Source organism: Vipera ursinii (genome assembly GCF_947247035.1).
Source record: "Vipera ursinii genome assembly, chromosome: 4".
In the NCBI taxonomy this organism is placed as follows: Eukaryota; Metazoa; Chordata; class Lepidosauria; order Squamata; family Viperidae; genus Vipera; species Vipera ursinii.
In genome coordinates, this window is record NC_139514.1 from 18,080,197 (window position 1) to 18,101,912 (window position 21,716).

The 21,716-nt window shown below is 37.1% G+C and overlaps 1 protein-coding gene across 3 annotated transcripts in view; it reads right to left on the bottom strand.

Annotated features, from left to right (window-relative positions):
• The window catches only part of CWF19L2 (CWF19 like cell cycle control factor 2), an 81,844-nt gene that overhangs the window by 43,142 nt on the left and 16,986 nt on the right, over nucleotides 1-21,716 (bottom strand). For 2 of the 3 annotated variants that reach the window (XM_083361789.1, XM_083361790.1), the window contains 8 exons: nucleotides 19,456-19,563; nucleotides 17,812-17,931; nucleotides 14,380-14,499; nucleotides 10,418-10,502; nucleotides 9,159-9,274; nucleotides 6,847-7,517; nucleotides 5,213-5,309; nucleotides 4,465-4,554 (listed from right to left, as the gene is read on the bottom strand). In XM_083361789.1, coding sequence (XP_083217915.1) covers nucleotides 4,465-4,554; nucleotides 5,213-5,309; nucleotides 6,847-7,517; nucleotides 9,159-9,274; nucleotides 10,418-10,502; nucleotides 14,380-14,499; nucleotides 17,812-17,931; nucleotides 19,456-19,563 — 1,407 coding nt within the window. Of the gene's footprint in view, nucleotides 1-4,464; nucleotides 4,555-5,212; nucleotides 5,310-6,846; nucleotides 7,518-9,158; nucleotides 9,275-10,417; nucleotides 10,503-14,379; nucleotides 14,500-15,328; nucleotides 15,385-17,811; nucleotides 17,932-19,455; nucleotides 19,564-21,716 lie in introns of those variants that run through there. The other variant, XM_083361791.1, reaches the window with a different exon arrangement.

The window sequence follows — 21,716 nt, forward strand, 5'->3', positions numbered from 1 at the left end:
TGTGATCTGAATGAAACAATTACTTCCATGCAAAGAGAAATCTGTTCACAGAGTAGCAACCAGATCAGATTTAAAGGGATTAAATTAAAAACAAACTTGGTCAATGAAAGTGCTGAAAAAATGACTTGCACAGATTAACCGTACTTTATTTCTACCTTCAATATTAAAATAATAATATTTGTATTAAGGATTTTGGCTCCATTTATTTAATGCAATCATACGTTATCATTTGTAGTAAAACCATCCTCTGCTATAACTTCACATTACTATATCCTTATAATACATCCTTATAATATCCTTTTTGCTGGCTGTTTGAAAAAGGCCTTTATGATTTACTCTTCTGAAATAACTTCTCCTCTTTTCCACTGGTATCCATGGTACCCAGAATTAATTCCCAAACTGTCATTTTTTAGGTGGTTTTGGATCATTGTACTTCCATTTTCCCTGACTTTTACTGTTTCATGTATCTTTCTAATATATCTTTCAAGTGAAGAACTGTTGAAACTGTTCTTTGAAGTGCCATAAACCATAGGATTATAGTTTACTTATATTCGTGGCACATATATGATCCTAAAAACATTCTGGAATTCATAAAAATTCAAATTCTTATGTCTTAGCTCAAAGAGAAATTATTTGGCAACACATTAAATTTGATGGCTTTCTAATTTGCTGTTCTTTCTTGCCTGGTGTTTCTACTTACACTTATGATTACACTTTTCAATTTGGGAGGTAGATTTAATATGCGCTGCCTAAATCAACCTTGACATATGCTTAACTTTGAAACAGTTCCTATCACTAGTTTCCAATATGAAAAGAACATTCAATGACAGCAATTGTTGCCTTAAATGGAAAAAAATAATAATACTATATCTACTGCATTTGAAGCTTCTAAAAGTAGAATGGCTGAAGTAGTAACTAATTGGTGTGGAATATCGTATGCATATAACTGCTAAATGCACCAGGGTAATATTTTAGCAAGTTTAAAAGCCAGGAAATTGGCACAGAAGCACACAGCCCTTTGCTTTTTAAGTATACAGTTTTTATTGCAGCACTGATGTTAACTACAGCTTCTCTCCTTAATCAGAGCATAAACGTGCTTGACTGCTTAATATGTACTGTTTGTCATTTGCTGCCCAGAGTTATGTATTTAAGATAATCAGTTATATATTTTTTTAACTAAATAAACTTTCACTTCAAACACTCACTACTATCATGAAGGTTTGAATAAAATCAGATTCAAAGTAATTAGTAATCAATAATTCATATTGGTAAACTATTTTTTTTAAATTTGGGCTAAAGGTGGTCAACCCAGGATCTTTTTTCCATAAATACCGAGCTTCCCAAATCACATTACCATATTACCAAAATTCAAATAATTACATTTAATGGCACCATTTTCTATCTTGGCTTAATACACCGATGCTTTTACTGAAAAAAAGGAACCATTAACTTCACTTGAAAAGCAGAAGAGAAAAATGAGCAGAAATTATTATGAAACTGTCATCTAACCTCATTCCCTGCAATTACTGGCTTTTGCAATTCTTTATGAGTAGCATTCTGAACATAATTAAAGCAGTAAAACATTTACAGTCTAAATAAATATCAAATGCTTCTGTATATATTACAATACAAAAGGCAAAAGAATATACTTTTCTTCAAAATTTCTCATACAAGCCACAATCTTACAAAAATCTTTTAAAAAATATTGTCACTTTGCACAATGCATTCACTAATTTTCTTAAGATCCAAAGTGAAGATGCTCTTATGAGTCTAAATGCATTTATTTCCAAATATGTCCCTTTCTGCTTTTAACAACTAAGAATGCATATATATAATGCATTCAAATGTGAAAATACAAACGTTTTCTTATATTTAATTTCCATTTTTCAGAAACCCTTCCTTTTCAGACTTTCATTCAGTTAATTGCCACTTTTACAACTCATACATAATTATTGAGGTAATGTCTGGCATGATTATACTGGAGCCAAGAGCTTTGCTTTTGTTACTTGCATGCTAATATAAAAATGAAAAACAGCACTGTTGAACAATGCAGTTCATTTAATTAAACTAGCTGGTTCTATAAAGTGTGTTAACTTACTCCTCATCAAGGAAGTTTTCATATTAGAATTCTGAAAGGTATTGGAAGAAAAAAAAGTGTCATTATTTGATCTATTTAAGTTTTCTTCATTTATTTAAGCATTCGGAATTTTTGCATAATTAATATTAAATGTGAACACCAACAGCATGATACTGAACTTTGAATAAGGATAAGCCATTCATGGAACTCCAGTTCTGCCACTAATGAAGGAAGCTGGGAGTTGAAGGTTAACAATTGAAATGGTATGTGAGACAAAGATCTTGAGAAATATCTACGCTGTAAAGGAGACAGTGGGAAAGTGGGAAATTTGTATACAAAATTTGCAAGATTCTGTTAATATAACCTTACAACAAAGTAGAATTAGTTCATCAGGTTGTGTTTCCTCTCTTGTCTACTTGCACTGACATCAATCTTGCAAGTCTCAAAAGTACAAATCTCCTACCATCCTCCTTTAAGCCTGAGACATTTTGGAAGGTCCTTTCTCGTTCGCCACACATTACGCACCTATGTCCTCTCTTATCTGACCATTCCCCTAGGGATCATCCTTTCATCCATTCCTGAAGGAGTTTCTCACATATCATTACAACAATATCTTAAATTCCAGAAGCTGTTCATCTATGTAAGACTGGGTTGGATTCCATTTGTCAAGGAAATATATTATTTTAGCTTACCCAGATAAATGATTTCTTGTGGTCTTATTCAAGTATTCTAACATTATAAGAGGAATGGATTCTTGTGGTTTACAAACCTATGGTGCCTCTGTCCACAACTGAAACCTCTGTATCTAGGCTTATACCAAATTATACAATTAGTTTTTTTTAGAGAGAGTGAACTCCAACAGAATATTCTAGGTTAGAGATATATCTATTTTGACTGACCAAGAACTCCTCTATTTTGTTTCCATCTCCTATAATTTACTACTTACAGCCAACTCTGTTTTAAAGAGCTTCACTGGCTTTAATTTAAAAAGATCAATAAGTCAAGATGTTATCAGCAGAGTGATAGTACTGAAATCCAAAGCCTTTTGATAATACCTGTTCTGACAGAAAGAATACGTGAATAGTATCAATGTAAATTGTAAATTTGGACTAGAAGACCTCCAAGGTCCCTTCCAGCTTTATTCTATTCTAAATTTCATAACATAATTATCCTTTTAAAATGGGCACAGTCCTACTTAGACATAGATATGAAATCAGCCAGATATTCAGCTGCATCATCAAATCATCCAGAAAACTCTGGTGTCAGTACAAGTCCTAACATCTTGCGTAGAGAAGAAATATGGCCGGAATAAATCTTTAGAAATTCAAAATGCTATGTTTTTAACAAGTTTCTCATCACCACCTCTTTGAAATCACACCTTGTTACAAATATGTTTTCATCATAAACCTTACTCACTGTTAAAAAAAAATTATTTTATTTTGGGGGGGGGGAAGCTGACACATCTCAAAGCAAAGTGCTATTTCCAGAAAAATCTTTCTTAAGGAGTCACCACCAATAAACACCATCAATATATATGGAATATTAAGATTTTTTTTGCCCTAAAATGTATCACTGGATGCCTTCTTGCATTGAATCACATTGCTATTTTCATCAAAGTTGGATTATTATTTTTGCTCCTTTTGAAATTCTTCACTTTTCCTTTTTTATTTTCATTGTTTCCTTTTGTTTTCTTCTGTAATGATTTGATTTTTATCAATACTTTTGCTAGCCATCCTAATTCCAGTTCTTTTCTGAACAAGTACATAAAACATCACCCACCCCCTTTATAGCTCCTTGAAGCCACTTTCCTTTCATATTCCCATTGCATATAATCAACAATTACATCAAGAGAACTGCAAATCTGTCCTTGCTCTTTATCTTCTCAAGAGAAGTAAGTAATTATTTAAAACTACTGAGAAACTAACCAAGATCATTGATAGAAACATGGTCCCAGAATCTTGAAGTAAGGCTTAAGGCAAACAAAAAGTCCATGCACCTTTAAAAGGAAATTAATTCCCAAGACTACAATATACCAAAATCAGAGAAAATTCTTGTATGTAGACTCTATACTTGTTTATGGCAAACTAACAATGTATACTCTGAAATATAAGAGATAAGCAACTCTATAGGAATATTATTTAAAATTACCAAATAAGCCATCATTCTAAGGACCTGAGATTCTGAACAATGTCTTTTCACAGCTTTCCTTCACAGGCTAATACTTTACCACACACTATAATTTCTAATTGTTTAGTAGGTATTCTCTGCCAATGCTAGGAATTATATTTAACATTGTCACAGCCTTAGGTGCTGCACACCTGTCGTTAAATCTTTTATTTCCAATGGCAGTAAGCCAAAATGAATGCAGGATAATGCATATCCCTTACCTCATCAGATTTTCTAGCTTCAGCTTGTACTCCACTGTCTTTTAGCTTGCGTGCCTTATCAAGCTGAGACTGAAGTTTTGCGGCTAAATCCTTCAAACAGAACAAATATTGTACAATGTAACTTTTTAAAAACATACAATGCATTTTATGCCAAAATATTCTATGAATAATTTTTCAAGCTTTACCTGTAAAATAAATGCTGATGCTATGTAAACTGAAGTTTCATTAAAACTACCCAAAACTCTTGATTCCAGCTAATGTTTGTCAACAGGAAATCAAACATAATGAAATCAAGTGTAGCTTCTAAGGATACTAATAGAATATTTTCATAAATCTATTTTTATTACTTTGAAACTATGATAATATTTGAACAGTATTGAACAATTAGATTTAAAGTGTGGAGCACAGTGGCTCTAGGACGCTAGGTTGACAATTTACAAGCCCATGTTCGAGACCCAAGCACTGCTGTGTAACGGGGTGAGCTCCCCTCATTCGCTCCAGCTCCTGCCCACCTAGCAGTTTGAAAGTGTGTAAATGCAAGTAAACGAATAGGTACCACATCAGTGGGCTCATTAATGCAGACATGAAAGGAGCCCTCAACTGGGTGTCCCAAGGGAACAGTGATGTCATTGGCTAATCCTTTCCATCCAGAAGCACCTTGATGCTTCCAACACGAATATGACAACGTATCTTAAAAGTGCTGTATTGTATTTGTCTTTTAAGAAATCTAAATAAATCAATCACACACCTTGTTTCCCATCAATTCTGCTTTTACAATCCTGGCCCCCAGCTTGTTCATTTCTTCGTCACTGAGAATAAGAGGAGTCTCATCCTCTGAAACAGATCTGGTCAAATACAAAGACAGGGCATTATGCATGGAGAAAAAGAGAATATGCCATTCACTGTCTCAGTTGGATAACTTAGCTGGGGAAAAGTGGCTTATGATAATCCTATAGGAGGGTCCATTCAAAAAATTCAGCCTAGGCCCTGAGTATTTTACATCAGACTACGTTCACTTTTAAATGTTTGTTAAAAAAAAACCTTTAGAATTTGTTAAGAACATTTGCTACATTACTTGAAATCTCAAATTAGTTAGTTTTCCTAGTTTTGATGCTAACTTTAAAAATGTACATGATCTCTGCCATAGCCTCAAGAAATATGCAAACATGCTACATATTGTTGCAGTGCTCCATCTTCTTTATTCTACAAACTATATTCCATTGCAAAGATAGGCAAGCTTTATTTTCTAGATATCACTGAATGCAAATGCTATCATTACCAGCTTGTGTGAACTAATCACAGATGAGGAAGTTGTAGCTTGACATCTGAATGACAGGAATTATTCTTTACTTACATAATGTGGTCGTTCATTAGTTACTATATTGTATATTTTAATAAGAAACAGAGCAGCATTCAAGATTAGCATGAATTCATAATAAAATCTAAAACTTAAAGCCTACTAAACAAAATATTTTACATATTACTAAGAAGATCAAGAAAACCAAGCCATCTTGTCTTAAAAAGACAACTCTCATACTACATGATATAGTAACTAGAGTTTATATTTCCTTAACTGTGTAAACTATTTCCTTGCCTTTATTCATCCATAAATTATTATGGAATAATAATGTTCTTTATTCTTGTAGCATTATAAATCATATATAGGGGATATACATGTAGGATTAAGTATCTATACAAACTTCCAGTTCAGAACCTATTACGGGTAGTCCTCATTTAACAACCACAATTAGGAGTGGCAACTCCATCACTAAGTGATGCAGTCATTACGTGAGACATCACTGATTAACAATGGACTTACAATCTCATTTCCACTGCAGTTGTTAAACACCCATGATCATTAAAACAAGGCATTAGTCATTAATAAGGATGTAAGGAAACAAGCCAATTTTCTTAGAACTTAAAATTATGCTGGGCAGTAATTTCTTTTCCCTGACTTTAAGTAAAAAACAAAAACGGTAATCATTTTTTTGAACATTCAAGTTGTCCATGGTTGCCATTTTATGAGAATGCCCATAGCACAATTGCAAACTTCCAAGCATATCTTAAGGTAGGTAGGTAGGTAGGTAGGTAGGTAGGTAGATAGATAGATAGATAGATAGATAGATAGATAGATAGATAGATAGATAGATAGATAGATAGATAGGCAGGCAGGCAGGCAGGCAGGCAGGCAGGCAGGCAGGCAGGCAGGCAGGCAGGCAGAAAAGTAGGATGGATGGATGATAGATGGATGGAGAGAGAGAGAGAGAGAGAAGAGAGAGGTAGGTAGGTAGGTAGGCAGGCAGGCAGTCAAGACAGACAGACAAAGCAGTTGTGCAACTATAAAACCACCGTCTACTTCCAAACAAGAAGATATCTAAATACCCAGAACATGATGGTTTACTCTCCACCATCTCCTTTTCTTCCACTGCAGTTTCTGAGATCTGTTCCCCTTTCTCTTTTGGCTCTTCCTCCTTCCTGGTAACAGCCTTATTCATTTCAGATGATTTTTCATTTAGAATTGCTTTTCCAATTTCATCCTTGGGTTGTGCTTTGCGCCATCTTGGGGTCACATCAGCATCATCAAAAGGTTTCCGGAAACCAGAGTTCATAAAACTAGAAGTCAATAATTGGGATGAAGTTCTCACCCGTCTGCCTCCTTCATCACCCTCAATGCTTGGTTTCAGAAATGCAGCTTTCACAGAGCTTGAGAAAGGTTTCTCATAATGATTTAATTGATGAGGATCTTTTCTGGTTGTATAAGTCCAGTCTACTACTGTAGACTCTTTATTACTCGGCCTTGATTTTTTGGTTTCCATCCGTTCACTTCCTCTGTAATTTTTCGGCTCCTCAGAACATACTTTATTATACTCCTCTTTAAGTTGTCCTTTATGTGAAAACCTCTCTAGATTGTTTTCCTCCTGCTTCTCTCTGCCATTTCTCGAAGTACTTTTGCTTTCCACATATCTGTATTTTCGCCAGTCCCTTGTATCACTTTCTTTTTGGACTGCAGCTGTCTCAGCTTCTCTTAACCTGGACTGAAATAGCTCCACTGACTACAAGACAGATGAAAAAGCACATATTATTGTATAAAGAAAATACTATTAAGGTAAACACATGAAAGAAAAACCTGTAATGTTAACTTTGAAATGAACATCATTTGAAATCGCTGAGTTTCAGAAACCTGCTAATAGCTTATAAATCCCTTCAAGAAACTCAGGATTTCAATCACTCCTTTTATCTGTCAAATTACTAGTCCTTCGCAGATATGCCCTGTGAGCCTCATAGCTGAGCAGAGGGATTGGTTTACTTATCAATCAATTTAAGAGCTGCTCAATCACTAAAGCAATTCTAGGTAACAAAAAATAATTAATAACCATTGTTTAAAAATTGAAGAGAAAAACCCTAACCACAACATTAAACACCTTGTCATGGAAAGTACCGGCAACTATCCAATTAAATAGCCAATCTTAGCTGCAGGAACATGTCAATTGTGCCAAATCTTAAAAAAACAGGCAGAAATATTTGGAGAGAAGCACATCTGACATTACACTGCCTCAGTGATTGGGAGAAAAGCCAGATCTTCAAGGTATTTCAGAAAGGTACGGCCCCGTGGGATCTCAGGGGAAAAAATACAGGTGGTCCTTGAGTTACAGCCACAACTGACCCCAATATTTGTGTTGCTAAGTGAAACATTTGTTAAGTGAGTTTTGCCCTATTTTACGACTTTTCTTGCCACAGTTGTTAAGTGAATCACTGCAGTTGTTAAATCAGTAAGACGGTTGGTTGTTAAGTGAATTTGGCTCCTCCACTAACTTTGCTTGTCAGGTCGCAAAAGCCGATCACATGACCGCAGGACACTGCAACCGTCATAAATCTGAACCAACTGCTAAGCATCTGAATTTTGATCATGTGACCATGGGGATGCTGCAATGGTCATAAGTATGAAAAATGATCATGTCAATAAGTGAACGGTCACTAAATGACCTGTTGTAAGTCAAGGACTAGCTGTATTAGGCATGAAGTACATTTTTTTAAGGTCTTGTTCTTTGTGATTTGGGTATTTGTGGCGCAGCACTGTGACCATCCCCCCAAAAATGAAGATCATTTTTATTAGTGTATATTTTATTTAAGACGTTGATTTATGGAAGTTTCACTGAGGAGCTTCATTTTTTATCCTGCACAAATATTTTATTTATTTATTTATTTATTTATTTATTTATTTATTTATTTATTTATTTATTTATTTAATTGAATTTCTATACCGCCCTTCTCCCGAAGGACTCAGGGCGGTGAACAGGGCATATAAATAGAAGTACAAAAGTTAAAAAGGATTAAATTATTGCCCAAATTAAAACATCAAAGTATAAAAAACATTTAAAACCCTAACATTCCCCCATCAGGCCAGGCCAGCTTGTTCGAATAAATGGGTCTTTAACCCGCGCCGGAAGGAGCGAAGATCTGGTGCCATCCAGAGCTCAACCGGCAGTTGATTCCATAAAGCCGGGGCGCCCACAGAGAAGGCCTTCCCCCTGGGGGCCACCAGCCGGCATTCTTTGACCGGAGGCACCCTGAGGAGGCCCTCTCTGTGGGAACGCACAGGGCGGAGGGGAGTCGACGCCGGCAGCAGGTGGTCCCCGAGGTATTCCGGACCCATGCCATGTAAGGATTTTCACTATCATCCTCTCTCTACCTACCCCATATCTTTCAGCTACAATTTCTTCCAAGTCTCGTTTTTCTCTCTCAGACTGCTCCTTCATTCTCAGGTAGGATTTCTTTAGCCAGCTTAAACCACCATCTTCTACTGCTATTGCTATAGAATAATGATAGTAAATATATTATTTGCGAACTGCAATTTAATACAATTACCCTAACAACCTTAGTACTAACTGCATATGCAACGTATGTTAGTCCAGTCAGGAATATTCTTAACAATGGTACATTTCTCCCATTTGTGTTCATGTTCTATCATGCATTTGAAAACCACAGTCCACCTAATAGTCTTTAAACATTAGTCTTCTCCTGAAGTTGACAGAGAGACAGTGGAAGTAATGGATTCTATAGTTTCTCATTAATCACTCTTATAGCATATTCAATGGGTAACCACAGGGGGAAAAATATTCTGTTTTTTACTTGAATAACTAGGAACATATAATGGAAATATATGGGGGGGGAATCAGCAAGAAAGGTAGTTGTAATAAAATAAATCTTAGGGTCATTTCATATTAAAATGAATTTTTATTTAGAAGCATATCGAAACAGATAAAATTCAACTCTTTGACACGTGCAATTTCAGTATTTCTTTCTTTCGGCATTTTGACACTTAAGTAACTTAAGTTGCAAACATTGTGAAGTTAGCCTTTTTTTAATAAGTGCTGTTCCATCCTGCAACACTATTTGCCATTCAGCAAACATCTCTACCATTTAGCACACCAGAGAATTTGCATAATTTTATAAAGTTTGGGACACAAACAAGCACGCGCGTGCACGCACACACGCACACACACACACACACACATCCCTTGCGTTTGATCTTTCTACAAGGAGACCAAATAGCTAAATATTCTGGGCCAATAGCATCCTTGATGTACTTCATTTAAAATGGGATTCACAAAGTTCAGCCCCTGAATATTTTAAAGCTGCAATTTGTATAATGGGACGAAACAGGCCAAATGAGATGACAACAGTTCATCATGTCTTAGTACAATCTGGCTTCTTTCTTTAATTAGTTCATGATGGACTCTGCTACAGAAACTGAAGGACAAGCTCTTAAGATTACAAGAAAAAGAAAGAAATTAAAATATTCTGCAAAGTTATGAGCTACAATTTTAATGACGGTGTCATTACCAGCTAATATTAATTTTATTTTATTTTAACATGAACATATTAATGAAGAATTGCCAGACAGAGAATGTTATAGAAAAAGAGACAGTCAAAATTCATATAAAGATATTACCTTTCACTGATGTCGATACTTCTGTTGGTAAGCCTGTACCACCATCTTTCCAATATGGGTTCAGCTCTCTTTCTGAAAGCAGCAACTATTTAGCAATTCAAAAAACCAAAATGTTACATGGTCAAGTGTTTGTGCCTCATCAAATTTACTTTACCTCTATGGTCATTCGAAACAAATCCCAGAGCTACCTGTTTTATCTTTTCTGTATTTACTTAATTTGGTAACATGGCGACCACTAATTTTAACTGATAGTCCCCATGGTACAAAAAACTGAAGTTGAGGCCCTAAAAATGAGTGCAGAGAAGAGCAACAAAGATGATAAGGGGTCTGGAGGCGAAACCATATGAAGCATGACTGAGCTAATAAGCTATGTCTAGTTTAACAAAGAGAATGACTGGGGTGATAGGATAATAGTTTTCCAGAACCTGAGAGGCTGTCACAGAAAAGAAGGAGTCGATCTAGTATAGGTGGTACCTTGCTTAATTGTAGTAACTGTGAGAGGGATCTTGGAGTCCTAGTGGACAATCACTTAAATATGAGCCAGCGGTGTGCTGCAGCTGCCAAACAAGCCAACACAATGCTAGGCTGCAGTAACAGAGGGATAGAATCAAGATCAGGTGAAGTGTTAATACCACTTTACAATGCCTTCGTAAGGCCACACTTGGAATATTGCATCCAGTTTTGGTCACCACAATGTAAAAAAGATGTTGAGACTCTAGAAAGAGTACAGAGAAGAGCAGCAAAGATGATTAGGGGGCTGGAGGCTAAAACATATAAGGAATGGCTGCTGGAATTGGGTATGTCTAGTTTAATGAAAAGAAGGGCGAGGTGTGACATGATAGCAGTGTTCCAATATCTCAGGGGTTGCCACAAAGAAGAGGGAGTCAACCTATTCTCCAAAGCACCTGAAGGCAGGACAAGAAGCAACGGATGGAAACTAGTCAAGGAGAGAAGCAACCTAGAACTAAGGAGAAACTTCCTGACAGTTAGAACAATTAATCAGTGGAACAACCTGCCTCCAGAAGTTGTGAATGCTCCAACACTGGAAGTTTTTAAAAAGAGACTGGACAGCCATTTGTCTGAAATGATATAGGGCAGGGGTGTCAAACTCAATTTCATTGAGGGCCGCATCAGCATTGCGGTTGCCCTCAAGGGGCCCGGTGGGTATGGCCAGGGTGGGCGTGGCGTACTGGGTGGGTGTGGCTAGAGTCCGTATGGCCTACTGGTTGGGCATGGCCAGCTATACATCGTTCGCATCAAGGGTGCCTATGGGGGCCTGGGCAGGAGTGGGACAGATCTGAGGGTCTCTGGCAGGAGGAGGGTCTCTGGGCCAGGGCCAAGGCAGTGGGGGCCGTTCCCTCACTGTTTCCAGGATGGCTTCGCGGGCCACATGGAACCACTTCGCGGGCCGCATCCGGCCCCCGGGCCTTGTGTTTGACATGTCTGATATAGGGCTTCCTGCCTGAGCAGGGGGTTAGACTAGATGATCTCCAAGGTCCCTTCCAACAACATCATCATCGTTGTTGTTGTTGTTGTTGTTGTTGTTATCCTGAGAGCAAAACAAGTAATGGATGAAAGATTATCAAAGAGAGATCCAAACTAGAAGTAAGGAGACATTTCCTGATAGTGAGAACAATTAATTAGTGGAACAGTTTACCTACAGACATTGTGGGTGCTCTATCACTGGAGGTTTTCAAGAAAACACTGGACAGCCATTTGTCTGGAATGGTACAAGGTCTCCTGCTTGAGCAGGGATTGTACTAGAAAATCTCCAAGATTCCTTCCAATCCTGTTATTCTATGTTATATGTTCTAACGTGGTACAGTGGTTAAGTCACTATGGCACACAAACTCTGCCCACAGCCTAGAGTTTTATCCTGATGGGACTCAAGGTTAACTCAGCCATCCACCTTGACAAAGTCAGTAAATTGAGGAGCCAAATTGTTGGAGGCAATATGCAAATAATATTGATATTGTAAACCACCCACAGAGTGCTATAAAGCACAATTGGGCGGTACATAAGTCTAAATTGCTACTGCTATTGCTAATTTTGTACGCTAATGTTTTAAAAACTAAGATTGAAAAAGCACCCAAAGACTTTAACTTATTTCAGATAATAAATAATATATGACAAAAAAATTAGTTTGTCTACAATAGCAATAAGTCGATTATTAACAGAAAAGTATTATTTGTTATATATCTGTAGCCAGAAGGCATTCCACCGATTAATATAATGAATAATTAAAATACAGTTAAAAGTAAGAAATCAAAATTCAACACTAGCCTCAAAGCCAGCAATAAAATAATTCAGGCTTTTTAGTTTAAAACAAACAGGAAACCAATTGTTATTTGCCAAAGTAATCTAATTAAAATTCTGCAAAGGTCCATGCATTTTGTTTGCAAATAAATTTATTTAATGTTACTTATATTAAAATCATTCTGTTTTTCTAATTCATATACATCATGAAAAGTATGGCTTCATTTGCTCCTAGGATTTTATTTTCATTTTTTGGCAAGAATCAACCAGACAATCAGAATGCTTATTACTGCTGGATGGAATGCCCTATGGCTACATATAAATAAAGATTGGGAATCCAAACTGGCTCTCAAGAGAATGTTCAAACTATCACACCATTGCACTCATTTCACATGTTAGTAAAATTATGCTTAAAATCCTACAAGCTAGATTCCAGCAGTATGTGGAACGAGAACTACCAGAAGTACAGGCAGGATTTCAAAGAGGCAGAGTAACTAGAGATCAAATGGCCAACATACGCTGGATCATGGAGAAAGTTAGGGAGTTCCAGAAAAACATCTACTTCTGCTTCATTGACTATGCTAAAGCATTTGATTGTGTGGATCACAACAAACTGTGGCAAGTTCTTAAAGAAATGGGAGTACCAGACCATCTTATTTGTCTCTTTAGAAACCTATTTGCGGGTCAAGAAGCAACAGTGAGAACTGGACACGGAACCACCGATTGGTTCAAAATTGGGAAAGGAGTCCGGCAAGGCTGTATACTGTCGCCCTGCCTGTTTAACGTATATGCAGAGCACATCATGAGAAAGGCAGGGCTAGATGAATCAAACGTTGGAATTAAGACTGCCAGAAGAAATATCAACAACCTAAGATAGTCAGATGACACCATTCTAATGGCAGAAAGTGAAGAAGAACTAAAGAGCCTCTTGTTGCGGGTGAAGAAGGAGAGTGCAAAAGTTGGGTCGAAACTTAACATTAAGAAAACCAAGATCATGGCATCAGGCCCTCTCAATTCCTGGCAAATAGATGGGGAAGAAATGTAGGTAGTGACAGATTTTATTTTCCTGGGCTCCAAGATCACTGCAGACGTGAAATGCAGCCAAGAAATTAAAGACGCTTACTCCTGGGGAGGAAAGCTATGGCAAATCTAGACTGCACACTAAAAAGCAGACACATCATCCTGCCAAGAAAAGTGCATATCAAGGCTAGGGTCTTCCCAGTTGCAGTGCATGGCTGTGACCATAAGAAAGGTTGAGCCTCAAAGAATTGAGGCCTTTGAACTATGGTGCTGGAGAAGACTCCTCCGAGTCCCTTGGATTGCAAGGCGATCAAACCGGTCAATCCTAGAGGAGATCGACCCTGACTGCTCTTTAGAAGGCCAGATCCTGAAGCTGAAACTCAAATACTTTGGCCACCTAATGAGAAGGAAGGACTCACTGGAGAAGAGCCTAATGCTGGGAAAGGTTGAAGGCAAGAGAAAAAGGGGACGACAGAGAATGAGGTGGCTGGATGGAGTCACTGAAGCAGTAGGCGTGAGCTTAAATGGACTCCATAACATGGTAGAGGACAGGAAGGCCTGGAGGAACGTTGTCCATGGGGTCGCGATGGGTCGGACACGACTTCACAACAAACAACAACAACTGAAAAAATACACATTTTGGCTAGTTCCTTGCAATCTTTTAATCAATTAGTAACCAAACTTACCTGTTCATTTTCCTGGGCCTTCTGTTGCTTCAATAGTTTTTCTTTCCCCTTTTCAGCCTTCAGTGATGCTGCAGACAGTGTTTTTACAGACATAAAATCTAAAGTCATCCATTCATCCCTCTGTAAAAAAAGAAACACCTCTTTTTCTTATTAAAAGAGATCCAAATTCAGGAACAGATTATTTTGAGATAAGTAACAGAAAAAATGAATTACAGGCTGTGGAATAAGGAAAGTTGATAGGTATTTTGAAGAAATTTTAAGAAATTCATAAGCCTAGCCCATCCATCATTTTTTAAAATCCCATACATATGTTTAGAAGAATGCACTTTAACTAATGACAATAGATCGCGTTAGAATAGCAATATATGCAAATGTATATGAAAATTGGGAAATTATTTTTCTGTTAGGAGTCTCATATTTTGACAATTTTACAAGATGCTGGTGGTACACAATGTGTACCATTTCATTTATCTGTTTTATTCAATCAGGCATCATAGGTCAGGTGCATTATATACTTCTTACAACAGTTAAGTCCTCAAGCTGTCGAAATGTCACACAAACCATTAAGCTTAATTCAATAAATGTACACATGTGTTTGTGGCCCAGTTTGGATACTCTGAATAGGATTTGCATGTCATGGGCAATGTTGAAAGCCTTTCAAGAAAAACAATTTTTCTAGAACCACAGGATATAAAAATAATATGAACTGGGGATCTGCCATACAAAATAAACAGAGAACATATTCATGACCCAGTGGAAGAGAATAATTAACAGATCTGCTCCCTTTATTATAATTAATAATTCCCATTCCCCAAAGTATTAAAATAATTGGCATCTGCAACCCACAATAAACATTAAAGCATTATAATATCAGCAATTCATACAATGCTTTGAAATGAACTCAACCTATTTACATTTTTGGCCAAGCAATACATGTACACTTACTTGCCTTCGGTAATCCTGCAAGGGCAGTCAAGCACACAGGACTCAGCACTGACCCAGCAACTGTGAAAAATATTTCTTTTACAGGAAAAGAGTCACCCTTAAATTTTCCCAAAAGCCCTGTAGAAATGTTTTGTGAATGGTACTTTTTAAAGGGATAAGCTAATAAAGAAATGGTTGATAAGCATATTAATGTAGGCTTACATTAAATGATTTTACTGAAATGTTAAAATGTGTTACTAACCCCAAATAATTGTTGAAAAGGAGCCAGAAATAATATGTAGTTTTTAAAAATCTGCCTCTACACTGAATTGTTGAAGGTTTTCCCAAATGCTTCTGCCATTGCGGAAGAAACTCAAATGGTACAATCCTCATCCTCACAGCACTTGCCCTGTTGTTTAATGTAAAAGGTTTGCTGTTTGCCCTTTTCAAGACTGAAAAGAATTTTTGCATAATGCTATCCTCATACCCCCAGAGATTAATGCGGTTTTATTGCACATTTCAGATTTAACTGTTTTACTTTCTTTAGGAAAACATTTACTAACAGATGATCTCTCTCTCTCTCTCTCTCTCTCTCTCTCTCTCTCTCTCTCTCTCTCTCTCTCTCTCTCTCTGTGTGTGTGTGTGTGTGTGTGTAGAGAGAGAGAGAGAGAATGCATGTTGAAAAGTTTTAAAAAGTTCATTAGGTTCATCTTGATTTCTGTTAGCATTAACAGTGGGATAGGGAAAATCATATCTACGCTCTAAAAAAAAGGAATCACTGTGATAAAATCAGAGAATATTATCTGCTTCCTATTTCCTATATTTAAAAAACAACTAACTCATTCCAAACTTTGGTGAAACACTTGCTTTTCTTCATATAATAGTTTTCTTGTCATTTCTATCCAGACACTATCACATATACTTTCCACAATTTTTATCGTCATCAGCAGTCAAGAAACAAAACAAAACATTTTATTAATTACAAGAAATACAGATAACCATCAGGTTCCAGTAACAATTGGGATGATGATTCAATTATACAGAGCTATGTCATGTGACTGCATTGCTTAGTGATGGCTATCCTAGCAGTCCTGATTGCCATTGTAATCCCAGGACTACACAAAGAGGCAAAAGTCCAAATAAGGACTACATGATGCCCCAACGAGGTGTGTAGATGGATTCAGTTACAATGGCAATTCATGTAGCATTGGAAGACAGGATCAAGTTAGGAGCATATCATCATGGAGAAAATGTATCTATATGGTCACTCTGATGGCACACAATTAATCTTTACCATCTAGGATCTGGGACTGCATGTAGTCAGAACTAGAAAAATCAAGGATGGAATTTTGTTTTATTGTGTTTTTAATTGGACTATTTATGGGATAATTTGATTTAATACCTTTTAATGTTTGTATTTTGTGTTTTTATCGTTGTTAGCCGCCCTGAGTCCTTTGGGAGATAGGGCGGCATACAAATCCAATAAATAAATAAATAAATAAATAAATAAATAAATAAATAAATAAATAAATAAATAAATAAATAAATAATTTAATAAATTAATAAATTAATAAATAAAAAATAAATAAATAAATTAATAAATAAATAAATAAATAAATAAATAAATAAATAAATAAATAAATAAATAAATAAATAAATAAATTTCCTGGTGTTTCCTGCAGCACTTTTTTTTCCTCCAGAATACTGTGAACCACTTTCTACTTAGAAATTAGAACCTAGTAGTTGATGGAAATCTATCAACTATCCTTAGAACACTAGGATCTGCATTGTAGGTTTAAAAAAAAATCACCACCCCAGGGGAAGTCTGAAACTTTCTGTCCCTGGACTGGTAATTTTTGTTTGCAATCATGCTGAACCTTCAACCACAATTGTGGAGGAAAAAAACCCAGAAATAATTGCCTGTGTCTTATTGATTTGTTTATTTTAATCAATTTATATGATCATCACTTGATCACAATGGCAACAAGCTAACATAAAGTTAAAAGCACAACTACAATCAATGGTAATACATATACATAGTGGCAACCAAGTGCAGAGGAATATATCAGTATCACAGATGAAATTAACCTATCAACATCTGTACTCAGGAAAAGAGCCACGTTTTTAAAGCTTTCCAAAATCTCCGAAGGGATGGAGCCCACTGAATCTCGAGGCATGATCACACAAAAGTTGAATGATAAATCTTAAAATAGGATTAACGTTACTTAAAAAAAATCTTCCCAATCCAAGGAAAAACAAGAAATCTTGACCCTGCAACGTATGGCATTTCCCTATTGATTCTAGACCTCTTTCCTCAAATGTTAAGCACAGTTCCCATCTACAAAAAGGTTGTTCCTAGATTAGGGGTGTCAAACTGCCGGCCCGCAGGCCGGACACGTCATCTGGAAGCCGCGCCCACCCCACTGCCGGCAATGGCAAAACCGTCCCGATACGTTGCGCAACGTCACATGACGTTGTGAGTTTGACATGTCTGTCCTAGATGCTTACCTGAATTGTAGGATTTTCTTCTGTTTCTTCTTTAGGTTGTTCTTCCTTCTTTAGCTTCCAAGATTGGTCAGTGCTAGAAGACTGTGCAACAGGCGCTTCTACCCAGTCTTCTGAAGAACCCTAAGAACATATTTTCTAAGAATCAAAGGTGTTTTAGAGGGTTGTAGAGGCCTTTAAAGCTCAATGAAACAATGTAAAAGTCATTTTAAAAACTATTTTCTTTTCTATACGAATAAGAGAGTTATCTTAGCTATCTAGAATGAGAGAATAAAGGGCCTATTATAACATTCTAATAGTCTTATTGGCGACTGAAATTCTTTAAATGTATTTATAAGACTTGGCAATCAGATAAAAAATAAGTACAGCTGATATTTATTACAGTCACTTTTCACCACTGAAAATAGGCTACCAATTTGTTCACCTGGGTCCTATTATTAACAACACAGCGCTACATAAAAGGACAGGTTGTAAACTCTCCAAAGACTTTTCAAAGAAATTACTTTTGCAGTCTTCCTGTTATAAATGACCACTTAAAATGCTAAAATAAAGCCAACACATTTTCACAGCTGGAACTCATGATTGACAGAACTTGTGGGAATGATGAGAAGAAGCAACAATATAGCCTATGCATAATAACACAATTACAAGAAAAACCCAAACAAAATGCAGACAACTGTATTGTTAACATTTGCTTCAAGTGAAATAATCGACCTTGATCATAGGCAGATCTATAGTTTAAGAAAAAGTATGCAGCCACCAGATATAAAACACTGCTTTGTATCAGACCGACTAATCCAGACATGTCAAACACAAGGCCCGGGGGCCGGATCCGGCCCGCAAAGTGGTTTCATGTGGCCCGCGAAGCCATCCTGGAAACAGTGAGGGAATGGCCCCCACTGCCTTGGCCCTGGCCCAGAGACCCTCCTTCTGCCAGAGACCCTCAGATCTGTCCCACTCCTGCCCAGGCCCCAATAGGCACTCTTGATGTGAACGATGTAGAGCTGGCCACGCCCACCCAGTAGGCCATACGCACTCTAGCCACGCCCATGCAGTAGGCCACACCCACCCTGGCCACACCCACCCGGCCCCCTGAGGGCAACCGCAATGCTGATGCGGCCCTCAATGAAATTGAGTTTGACACCCCTGGACTGAGCATCAGGGATTTGAAATCCAATACTATCCGGAGGTTACTATATTATAGAAGGCTGAGAGACTTTCTACCATTGGAGAATCTTAAGCTAAATCTACCATTGGAGAATCTTAAGCTAAAATTGTGCATAGCATATCTAGTAATAATATAGAATAGAGTCCAAATAACATTGCTGTCAAGTATTACAATGAACAGCATCAGTAGAAGCTATAACGAGACAAACAAGTACATATTTAACTTTTCAAGCTTGCCAATATTGTGTATGCTGTGTCTAATGATGCATTATTAGCCATGCTGCATGTATATAGCACTATGAGAAAAGACCCAATAACTGAAATCTGGCTCTTTCTACAATGTGTGCTTTCTATTTCTTCCATATTACATCAGATGTATGCTTCAAAATGAATGTTCATTTCACTATCTGTTCAGGCTACTTTCTTAACAGAGGTGGAATTCCTAATGATCTATTTTGCATTTTGGATTTTAAAACTTACAGAGCTAGTATCAGATAAATCATCTTTTTTTTCTCTTTTAGTTGTTTTCTTCTTTTCTCTTTTGTGTTTTTTTGAATGCTTCTTCTTCTTCTTTGTAACAGAATGTTCCTACAAAAAGCAACATTTGTATCAATCCGACAAGCCACATACCTAGAATGAGGAAATTACACGGTATTTTATCATTTTTAAATCACCGCCCTGCTAAAAACATCCCAGGATGCTTTGCTTAATGATTTATTTTATTACATATCACACTCAAAGCTTCTTTATAGAAAGATACTTAGCACGCGTTAGACACATACATATAAAAGATGTATTCTACAATAACAAATTTGATTTTACAAAACTATAATTATTATTGTTGCCAACCAAGTGAATTTTTATTTGACAAAGTAACATGTCTCTTCTTCGTTTGACATCAACCATCGTTGATTCAGTGTACTGACCAATGGCCAAAGAGATACCACGAGCTCTATTACTGTAGATACCTTTTCTGTACATGAAACTAAGTGATAATCTGATTTGGCTGAGTATTGATTTACCCCATATTTTATACTGCATCACTGTGTTATATGCTCCCAACACCAGGAGACATAAAGTACCCAGGCTGATGCATCTGGACCAACTGTACTTTCCAAATACTCTTTATGGGTAGCCCCAAGTAGGCCTCATTGCAGTAGTCCAACTGGATGGTGAGAAGAACATGAATTACAGTAACAAGGTTCTCTTCTCCCAGGTAGACCAAATGAAGCTGGGAATAGGGCCCGCTAGCCATGATTTCTACCTGCTGATCCAGGATGTTCCCCAAGTTCCCCTAGTCTCTGAAAGATAATTCTTGCCTATTAAGGAGTAACTTTGGTGGCATCTGCTCCTATACCTGTTTCAGCCTATAAGCATCAGGAAAGGATGCCCAAACCATCTCCTTCATGACTCAACATAACATATCCAACTGGGTATCTTCAGCATATTAATGATATTAAACGCTGAACTATCAAGCAACCTCTCCAGACAGTTTACCAGTTTAGGCTCCCATTAGGAACCAGATTATGTAGTGCAGTGGCTCGCAACCTTTTTCTATACCCCGCACTCCTAGAACGTTTCTGATATATTCTCGCACCCCTTACAAAAGTTTGAAATAACGGCAACAAATTATGCATATACACTATAATTGGAATATCATCTCGCACCCCCAGGGAACCTGATGCAATGGTTAAAGCATCAAGCTAGAAACTGGAAGAGCGTGAGCTCTAGTTCCACCCTAAGCACAAAGCCATTTGGCTCATCTTGGGCCAGTCCCTCCCTCTCAGCCCTAGGAAGCAAGCAATGGCAAGCCATTTCTGAAATCTTGCTAAGAAAACTGCAGGGACTTGTCCAGGCAGTCACCAAGACAGCACCAGAAAAAAAACCTCTACATTCAGATGAACAGTTAGAATTTTATACTATGCAGCCAGTGACAAACTTCACTATATTTAGACATGACATCTGCTGCAGTATTGAATTTTGCGTATTTTTTCTGTTCTGCTCATTCTGCCCCATTTTAACTACTACACCAGATTTGTGCCATTGTAAAATATGTATTGTTATCACCCATACCATTATGATGGGATGAAAAGCTCCCGTCACACCCTTTGTAACTATAACCGATTATGCCCTATGTTATTTGAACTTCAGCTCTATTACTGTATATTAATGTTTGTTTAAGTAAAGTGTCATCTTCAGAACCAGTTATTTGGGAGATGAGGGGATTATACAGTATGTTCTCCTGAAGAGCAAATCAAGTACATCAAGAAATGCAGTGGGAAGGAGGTAATAATTGCTTGATAATGACCTTAGATAAAAGGAGAGGTCAAATAATTTCGCTTTGGCAAAATGTATCTCATCCTATTTCTTCCACTTCTGCAGGGTCTGTCACTGCCAAATACAGAGTTGAACTGTATGTTCTTATTATCAAGATTACTTTGGTCAAGTTGCTCCTGGCTGCAAATGTGCACTAGAACTAGGAATCACAACCATGAGTTATCTGGAGCCCTAGGGCAGGGCTTTTCAACTTTTTCACCCATTGTACCACTTTTAGGATATGGCAACATCTGAGTACCACCAGTCGCCTAGCAAGGTGTCAAAAACTAGATGACCAAAAAAAAAAAAAGGAAAAAAGTGATGAAGTACAGGTAATCCTCGACTTATAACACTTCGCTTAATGACTGTTTGAAGTTACAATGGCACTGAAAAAAATGCCCCCCAAGCCACAGCCATGCAAGATG